This window comes from Rhagoletis zephyria, unplaced genomic scaffold, assembly GCF_001687245.7.
Source record: "Rhagoletis zephyria isolate East Lansing unplaced genomic scaffold, Rhagoletis_zephyria_1.1 Rzeph_scaffold_15191, whole genome shotgun sequence".
NCBI lineage: Eukaryota > Metazoa > Arthropoda > Insecta > Diptera > Tephritidae > Rhagoletis > Rhagoletis zephyria.
Genome location: NW_016172258.1, coordinates 3,033 through 13,311, shown reverse-complemented (window position 1 = coordinate 13,311; position 10,279 = coordinate 3,033). Strand labels below are relative to the sequence as shown.

At 36.7% G+C, this 10,279-nt stretch overlaps 1 protein-coding gene and 1 pseudogene across 1 annotated transcript; both read right to left on the bottom strand.

The window, feature by feature from the left end:
* Positions 1–2,815: 2,815 nt before the first annotated feature.
* On the bottom strand, positions 2,816–7,863 carry LOC108378899 (putative inorganic phosphate cotransporter; the record flags this gene model as incomplete). The annotated part of the gene is made up of 4 exons (XM_017635205.1): positions 7,821–7,863; positions 4,177–4,313; positions 3,042–4,115; positions 2,816–2,959 (listed from the first exon to the last, which is right to left on the bottom strand). Coding segments are annotated over exons 1-4 (1,398 nt in total), but the record flags the coding sequence as incomplete, so codon positions are not given.
* Positions 7,864–8,216: 353 nt separating this feature from the next.
* On the bottom strand, positions 8,217–9,842 carry LOC108378898 (putative inorganic phosphate cotransporter; annotated as a pseudogene).
* Positions 9,843–10,279: the final 437 nt, after the last annotated feature.

Here is a 10,279-nt window from a genome sequence, read left to right as displayed (position 1 = left end):
ATAAACAATCGTGGTACAAAGCTCAATAAAAATATTAAAAATAGAAAATAAAAATGGTTTATCGCCCCTTAATGCGGACAACTTCTTTTCATAATGAGTAATATTAAGATTTTCAATTTTAATTATAAAATTTAATAATAAAAATACATAAAACATTTTTTCTGAAAAGGCCTTAAACCTTAAATTTCTAAAGTAAAAATTCGCAAATCCTATCTACTTGGATTCACTTGTCAAATAAGGTTAAATGACTACTCAAAGACAAAAGTAACATGATTTTTTCACACAGCACAATTTTTGGGGTTTTCTTTTGGGCGATTTGAAAATTTTGAACAGAAAAAGTATTTTATAAAGCAATTTCACATTATTATATGCCGTTTTCTTTTCTCGAAAAAAGGCTTCACATATTCTGCCCAAAGTTAGCGCTCTCAAAATTTCATGTTCTTTTCTCAGCCTTTTCATAGGGCTCTCTGATCCGGCAAAAGTGCTGCTTTTTCTGCACTTCCGATGGAGTAGCATATTTTCTGTTTCATTCTCATATGAAAAACGCAAAATTTTCTCATGTGTATACACCCTATTATAAGTACCTACCATTAAAATGGCTGCATACCAAATTTCAAGTTCATGCGACTTATAGTTCCGGATTTACAGCTGATAAAATATTCCAGGTCCGTGGGACCGCCTTTTACAAACTCCTTTATATATACCCTACTATAAGCACCTATCACATATATGACCGCATAACAAATTTCAAGTTCATTTGACCTATGGTTCCGAAATTATATCTGATTAAAAATTTCACGCCCATGGGAGGTGCCCCCCTTGTTGAATCCCAATATTTTCACTCTATTATAGGCACAGGTGTCATGGCAATACTCTGTCAAAATTTCTTTCTGTTCTGTCCGTCCGTTTAGGCTGCAGCCTGGCGCATACCCACATACATACACACATACTTCCTCAAATATATATGTACATAGTAAATTACAACGCATTTATCAACTAACAATCAGTGTTGCCGCGAAACTTTTTAGTGGTAGCTAAATCCCAGCTAAAAAAGGGCTAAAAAAGAGCTAAAAATCGTCGTTGTGGCTAAAAATGGTAGCTAAATTTTTTTACCTACATCTCTTATATATAAAAATAAGTGCACGTTTTTGGTGTGACCTCATAACTTGAGAACGGCTTCACCGAATTCAACCAAATTTATACGGCATATTCAGGCTATCATGCAGATGGTTTATGTGAAGTTTGCCCGAATTCGTAAAAGGGGGTGTGGCACCTTCCATACTAACTAAAATTTTTTTGTTGTATAGCTCTTGAAATATTTGTGGTAGAGTACTGGAAGTTGGTATAGAGGTATAACAAATAATTCCATACTCATGGATAAAAATTGGCAGTATTGTAAAAGAGGGCGTGGCACCTCACATCTTATATATAAAGAATAAGTGCAAGATTTCAACCAAATTTATACGGCATAGTCGGGCTATTATGCAGATGGTTTGTGTTAAGTTTCCCCGAATTCGGGCACCACCCATACTAACAAAAATTTTCATCTGGTATATCTCTTGAAATATTTGTGGTAGATTACTGGAATTGGTAGCTATACGTGGCCTGTTCAAGAGTTGGCATTCCAAATTGTTTATTTATTCATACCCAAGATGGAAAAACAAAAAATGTTGTATATCCAAATCTGTTGGATTAAGATTTAAAATAAAGAATAAAAAATTTTGAAATAAAACAAATGATAAATTTTCATATAGATAAATTCCAGGACTTTTCATTCGTTTTTCAATATTTGGTGTAGAGAAGCACACCGGGGTACTGCTAGTATAAATATATAAGTATACACGCAAACATTTTATATAATTACTGGTATAGAAAAACAATGAACTCTGAAAAGAATTAATATTTCATTCAACAAAAAAACTTTTTGTGTAACACATAAAGCATATTAAGGGCCGCCAACTTACCTATTTTGAAGTATAGTTAAATCGTTAATGGATAAGATAACGGCCCAGAAACGTAAGGAACATACATAGAAATATGTTTACTTACCTTAAAGGAAAGGCGTTCGCTTTATGAGCGAAGAGTTAAATTCATGAATATCATAAAAAAAATTTGAATGTCAATGATGAATAAATTTTGAAAAGGACTAAAAAAAGGGCTAGGGGCAATTTCAAATTTTTGTGGCCAAAAAAAAGAATTTGGTAGCCAAATTTAGCCACCAAAGGACTAAAACGGCAACACTGCTTACAATGTTGTTTATCCAGTTAAAATCAAAGTTCCTATAAAAGTCTAGACATCAACCGCGTCGGTAGGTATCATATCAAAGAACATACAATTAGGCACTAGAGGTAAATGTCGTTAAATATTGCGCCAAAAAATATGCACTACTTACATTACGGCGGAAATGGACGACACGACATTATTTTAATATGTATACAAATTTATACACTTTGCTTATAGTTATGTAGTGCATATTTCTAGGCTCTTTATTTTGCATAAAACTCTAAACACAAGCCCTCGAACATATTTTAAAAACCTTTGTTTTTCAAAAGCTACATATTATTGTTAATTTTTACTTAAATAACCACTAGCTACTACATATGTAACATATGTATTTTCTGAAATTCATTTATACTTAATTATAACGAACACAGCGAACAATAAGATTAAAGCTAGTTAAACGCTTAGAGCGCAACAAAGCGATTTCTATTGATTTACTCTAGACTTGAAATCAGGGATAGCATTCAATTTAAATCAGCCGTCGATCTTTTCCTCAATTCATCGCCTGAATTTTCTTTGGCGCCTCTTCATTTACCTCCTCAACGTTATCCTTTAATAGGTAATCAGGTGCATCCCATGGTTGTACCTTTGCGGAACCGAATATTAGGAATACTAGATTTCCGATAAAGAATATAGCTGCTGAAATTATGAATATGGTTTGCCACTGATTGCGATTGTGCTAGAAGAAAAAACAAAAGAGGTGTTTAAGTCTAACAGTATTACACCCTAAAAGTAATTCCACCCAATATGCAACAACTCACCTCATCTGTGACTACAGCGCCTGCCACTAATGGAGATATTAAAGTTATCATATTCGCCAACGGATTTACAATTCCCATTACAACACCAGCATGATTCGGTGACAAGTCGATTGCACTGAGTACACAGCCCATGGTTGCGCCAGCATGTAAGCTTACATTCAAGGTCAACAGTGCAATAGCGAGTGCTTCGTTTGCATCGTCAAGAAATCCAATTCCGCTAACGAATATAGCCGGTAGCCACAAAGCCATTGTATTGGCTATTTTACGCATTGCCGTCAGTGACAACCAACCCCTCGCTACAGCCATATTTCCGAATATCAGATACACATAAGACATAATCCAACGAGCAATGTAGGGTATGGTCGAGAAGAAAGCATTACTGACGATATTCATGCCGAACACACCATTTAAATACGAAGGAATCTGCGTTTGCATGGTGCTGTAGCCCCATATTTCGGCACAGCGTGCAACGATTAATGCGAAGAATGGCACCGATGTAAGAATTGCCAACCATGGTACCGGTATTCTCTTCTTATGGAAATCTTCCTCACGTTTCAACGACGTCTCAATGTACTGGCATTCCTCCTTTGTTATAAAACGAGACTCTGGCGGATTATTAGCAGCCAGTATAAACCACAGCGCGCACCAACCAAAACATAAGCCACCTGAGATATATGAAATACCGGGCCAACCTAGTGGACTACTGGCTATCAAACCACTTACAAGCATAGCCAAAACATTGGCACAATCCATGCCCGAATAAGTGAGCGCGCCGATCGTGTTACGTTCCGATGGCGGCGACCATTTGGCGATGTGCTCATGAATTGCTGGGAAAAGAGCACCTTGGAAAAGACCCTGCATTGTACGAATGGCGCAGTATACCTGCCAGTCTCCCCACGGCACCAGTAATGGTATGAGTAAGCTGAATATCGCCGATCCAAAAGTGCAAACGAACATGACGATCTTTGTACCAAAGCGTTTACTCAAGTAGCCGCCCGGTAATTGTGTTAGTACACAACCCCAGTAGAAACTGGATATGATGTAGGACTTCTGTTGTGTGGTCCAATCAAATTCCTGAAAAAAAAATATATTATTTTTATGTGAGATGACTCTGAATCTTTTTGGATACGGTTACCTGAAAATTGGCATTTGTACTTTCGGCATTTGTCATCGCTACTAAAGCTACGGATACATTAAAGCTACTCATGCCAACAAAAGCTATGTTAAGAAAAAGCAACATAGTCTGTATATGGCGGGTGCCAAAACGAGGACCTAAAAATGAAATATAAACAAATTGAGACATTTTAATCCGCAAGATGCTAGTACTACTTTTGAGGTGACACAGAAACCTTCTAGTCTATAAATTTAAGTATTAAAAATATACTAAGTAGTTGATACCACTAAAGGCACATAGACTGAACATAGCAGATATCTTGAATATCGTTGAAATGAAGTGATTGATATACCTACAAGGGATGCCAGTTCCGGTATACCGGTGTTTTTGAGGTCCCGAAAATCCCAGGATTTGCTTGCATTAATCCCGGGATTCGGGACTTTGATCTGAGCCTTTTTTCAAGAAGATTTAAATGAATGTACTAACAGCATCGCTAATGTTAACGAAAGATAAAGTTGTAAGGAAAAGTTACATAATTTTTTAAATCAATCTTCTCAAACTTCCTCAAGTCGAAAACTTGTAATTTATCCGACGTGCTGGTAAAAGAAGTTCAAATATTTAGTAATGGAGGATATAGGGAGCATTATCTACCTTTTGACTGTTCAGGCTAAAAGTGTTTAGGCCGAAATATGTTTTTCATCAGCAGGTTTTGTGAGTAACAACTTTAGGTCAAAATCAGAAGACTCCGCTTTGAATTTTCGCTGCTCTTACGTACACATTTTAATAACAACACATGTGTGCTTTTAACCAGACCATACCAACATGAATTTCGGCCCGCTGAATCTGATTCTGAGGTCCGTTTTACTTGAACACCCTAACAAATTTCGAGTAGATTGCGAAAGAATGGCAAAAAATCGTCTTTCGCCATTTCTTTATGGAGTAGAACAAACGTATTTAGATAATTTGTTTTTGTAAATCTTTGTTTAATATTTTTTTTTTTAGCCGACTTCACGAAAAGGAGAAGGTTATGACTTCGTCGGAATATTTATTAATTTTTTTTTTATACCCGAGCGCACTTGTGCACAAAGGTATTATAATTTTGTTCTCATAACGGTTGTTTGTAACAGCCAAAACGAATCGAGATAGGATGGACAAATTTATACATAAATTATCAGGATGAAAAAAGAAATCGATTAAGCCATGTCTGTCTGTCCGTCCGTCTGTCCGTCTGTCCGTCTGTCCGTCCGTCCGTGTACACGATAACTCGAGCAAAAATTGAGATATCTCAACGAAATTAGTATGTAGGTTGGTATTGAAAATGGGCGAAATCGGATTGTAACCACGCCCACTTCCCATATAACGGTATATTCGAAAAATGCAAAACCTGCGATAATTCAGTAAATATTAGATGAAAAAATTAAAAAAATTAGTATGTGGAGTAGAATTGTGGTAAAAAAATATAATAATAATATAATATTGTTATGAAATTTTTGTAAAATGGGCGTGACCCCGCCCACTTATGATGAAATGCTATATCTCAGTAGCCGCTTCACCAATTCTTACCAAACTCAGAATAATGACGATACGCGGTTTTGTACTGTAAGCGACGATATGTATGTTTGTTTCACGTTGTGACTCATTTTAAAATTTAAGGGTCCATTTATTATTGGATTTTTCTATGAATTTTTATCAGAAGTTATTATTATTAGTTATTTGTTTTGTTTTGTAGTAGATTATCTAGTGAACAAACATTTGTACTTATAGATAAGATATTAGTTGGATTTTTTAAAATTAGATTTTGTTATCTTTGTGATATTCTCAAATTAATATTTGGAATTGAATTTTCTATTTTAAGTACACAAAGTAATCATGCGCCGACAAATATCAAAAACAGGATGCAGTACGTCAGCTGCCAAAAAAATCATTCAAGTCGAAGTATTGAAAATGACGGCATGAGTCGCTGGCGGAACGTAGCTAACGTCCATTTATCGCTGGACCGTGAGTGGCATGCGTCCCAAGGAGTTTGAAAGTCATCTGTGCAACCTGATGCCCGGTTGTCTTTACAGCGGGATAAGCATAATGCTCTAAGGGAAACAAAATCGTCTGAAGATATACAACTCCGACTAGTACCGACCGAATTTGACACAAAAATTTATGGAATAATATATATGCACGTGTATACGGATAGCCAAATAAAGAACAATCTGCAGTGAACTACGACACAACATTTGGTTATAAAAATGCATAAGAATTTTCATTAGAAGCTCTAACATAACAGAAATACTATTAGGGTCCGCTACGCTCCTGTTCCTCCACTATACCTAGACAAGGTGGCCACAGCAATAAAATAAAAAGAACAAAGCCCCTTCAGCACACGATTTATTGGTTGAACTATTCAAAACCCACAGAAAAGAGTCCGGTCGGTAGATTACAGTACCAGACTAAAAGCATAATTTGTTCTGTTGAATACATGCCCGATGATTGGAATCGCAGTGAACTTTGTCCTATCCATAAAAATGAAGATCTTGCTGTTTGCGCCAATTACCGCCATATAAGGTCCCACCGACGATACTGTGTGAAAGGCTGAAGCTGTTTATCATTTTATCTTATCAGTGTGTGTTTCCGATCTAATACATAAGTCCTCCATTGATCACCTTCTTAACGCATGCCACACCCTGGCGTTGGATTCTGTAACTGTGAGAGAATGTAGTGCACACCGAGTACAAAACTCACAACTAAAAGCACAACGAATAAAATTCAATGACTTTTTCGGAAGAGAAGTGTGCACAATTTTGACACCTAAAACTCATTCTCACACTTCCTGAACCGCAAAAAGAAGGTTACAGAATCCAGCCCATGGAAAAGACACTGGCTAAGCATATCAACACACACCATCTTTTAGTCGATTTTGAATGTCACAATTGAGAAAGAGCTCAGCCAAAAACAAAACAAACAAAATGTGGGCATCAAATTTTTTTTTTTTTTTTATCTCTTAATTCCTCAAATATTCTGTTAACCTTTCTCTATTTTTGCAGTACTCAATTCTTCACTCATTTTCCAGCGTTTTTGCTACGTGTCAAGATTTCATTCATCAATCACGAATTTTAGTATTTTTAGAACTAGACTATTTGCTTGCTATACGCTAACTACTTTGGCCAAGAGCTGATAAGTTACTGACAAAATTGCATTGTTTATTAAATAGATTAGCTCCAGTTTAGTGGATTTTTCAAAAGCTGATTTTCGCGTTCAACAGACGGGCGTTAGCACAAAGGAAGGTCAAAGATTTTGAGTCATATGGTAGAGATAGGCATACCGATAAGATGCTTTGGTCTTTAAAAGTTCTTTCAACATGCGTTGGCACCGTACAGCACTTTAAACAGGAAAGCAATCGTTTTTTGTTTTTTTTTTTTAATAAAATAATTCGAACATCAAGTTGGCTTTGATTAAACAAAAAACGGGAATTCATTGTCTTTTAGGCACTGTTATAAAAACTATAAGCTACCTGCTCGACAGAGCGTCGTCATCGATGCCAGCCACAAGCCAAGCCAGCGCAATCGTATGCACACTAAATTTTTTTTAGAAATTCTGATTAAAAAACTGGCAATTTTAATAAAACTTTCTTCTTTCGTTTTAATCTTTGACCAAAAATTTAATTTTGGACTTACATCTAAGGTTTCGACGTACATTTAAGGTATGCACAAGCCGCATAAAGGCAAAATTTAAGACTATCAGCCTAAATTGCGCAGACGCTCAGTTCATTCAGGGTACATCATAGGATAATAGCTTAAAGCACCTGTTATATCTGCAGCCGATACCCTTTCATAGGTTTTCAACTCTACTTTTGATAAACAAAAGGCTTGGCCGTATAATTCTAGATATCTTAAACTAAAGCTAAAACACATTATCTAACCTGGGTTTATGCATACAAAGAAAACCAAATGAATTGAAAATATATTAGTTCTTTACCGCTATATTTAAAGCTATTTACATTGATTACACTTATCAATTGATAACTAGTTAGTAGTTAGATATAATTTGGATCTACACTTTGGTAACAAAAATCATTCGCTCTTCCTCGCAACATTATCTGCCTTACTTCTCTCATCCTTTCCACTAATATTGGATTTAACAGATTCAAGATCCTCTATCACCCACCCTTCGCTTTTCTTCTCATCATCTTCATCGCCAAAAATATCCTTAAACGTACTTGTTGGTGTCACTTTTATTGGATTTTCAATATTCTGCTCCGTCAGATAATCAGGTGCATCCCATGATTGCGCTTCAGCAGAACCAAAGACTAAGAAAATTAAATTGCCAAAAAAGAAAATGGAAATCTGCGATTATGAATACGATTTGCCACTAGATGCGATCATGCTGAAAAAAATATATATATTTGAAGTTATTCATAGCAATTTTATCTGTGACTATAACGCCTGCCACCAATGGGGTTATTAAAGGTATGACACTCGCCAGCGGATTTACCATCCCCATTACAACAGCAGCGTGATTGGGTGACAAATCGATTGTACTGAGTACACAACCAACAGTGGCGCCCCCATTGAAGCCCACATTCATTGTCATTAAAGCAATTGCAAGTACTTTATTTGTTTCGTCAAGGAACCCGATGCCGATCATGAAAAAAGCTGGCAACCAAGAAGCCAATATGTTGGCTACTTTACGCATTGTTGGCAATGTCAGCCAACCCTTCCTCACCGCAATGTTGCCTAATATCAGATAAACGTATGACATTATCCAGCGGGCGATGTAGGGTAGTGCAGAGAAGAAGGCATTACTTTTGATATTCATATTTAGAACGCCATTCATGTAGGATAGAATTTGTGTTTGCGTGGTGGAGACGCCCCGCGCTTCAGAACAACGTGCAATGATCAAAGCGAAAAATGGCATTGATGTCAGCATCGCCAGCCATGGTATGGGTATTCTCTTTTTGTGGAAATCTTCCTCACGTTTCAATGATGTCTCAATATACTGGCATTCCACAGGCGTTATAAAACGTGACGATGGTGGATTATTAGCAGCCAGTATAAACCACAGTGCGCACCAAACAAAACATATACCACCTGAGATATATGAAATACCGGGCCAGCCTAGAGGACTACTGGCTATCAAACCACTTACAAGCATAGCCAACACAGTGCCACAGTCTGCGCCGGAATATGAGAGTGAACCGATCATATTACGGTGACCATTTGGCTATGTGCTCATTAATAGCTGGGAAAACAGCACCCTGGAAAGACCCTGCATTGTACGAATGGCGCAGTAAACCTGCCAGTCTCCCCACGGCACCAGTAATGGTATGAGTAAGCTGAATATCGCCGATCCAAAAGTGCAAACGAACATGACGATATTTGTGCCAAAGCGTTTGCTCAAATAGCCACTTGGAAATTGTGTGATTACATAACCCCAATAAAAACTGGATAATATGTAGGACTTCTGTTGTGCGGTCCAATCGAATTCCTGGAAAACAATGGAAAGATTGTAAGTAAGTAAGTAAGCAAATAAATAGAGCCGGAAGATATATTTGAACTCGATTACCTGAAAATTTGGATTCGGGGTTGCCGCATTTGTCATTGCCACCAGGGCGACTGAAGCATTCAAGCGGCTCATGTAAACAACAATGTTGAAAAAGAGCAGTAGTGTCTGAACATGGCGAATGCCAAACCGGGGGCCTAAAGGATACAAAAAAAAAAACAGGATTTTAAGATACTGGTGAAGATGTACGTATATCAGAAGAGTTTAGTTTTAGTGCAAAGAGTACATTCGCAAAAAATTTTGATCTCAATGGTCAAACTCCAACTCACTAAAATTAAAACCAGCGCAAACCAACTGTCTGAGCCTTATCAGCATAGATTCACATCCGAACCATTGACGCTCTTAATTGGTTTTAACGGCATTTTGATAAGTAGGTATATCCATTCATAAAATTTTTTTTTTTTTAATTTGTGGAAAACAGCTGCACTAAATTTTTTTCCGTCGTTTTAGTCTTAAGACACTTGAAATTATTCGAGTACTACATACATTTTAGATAGTAATATTTGTTGTCGATAAAGCAATTATGTATGTCTTTTAACACTTAAATATGTCAAAAACTCTTGGTATGACTTTT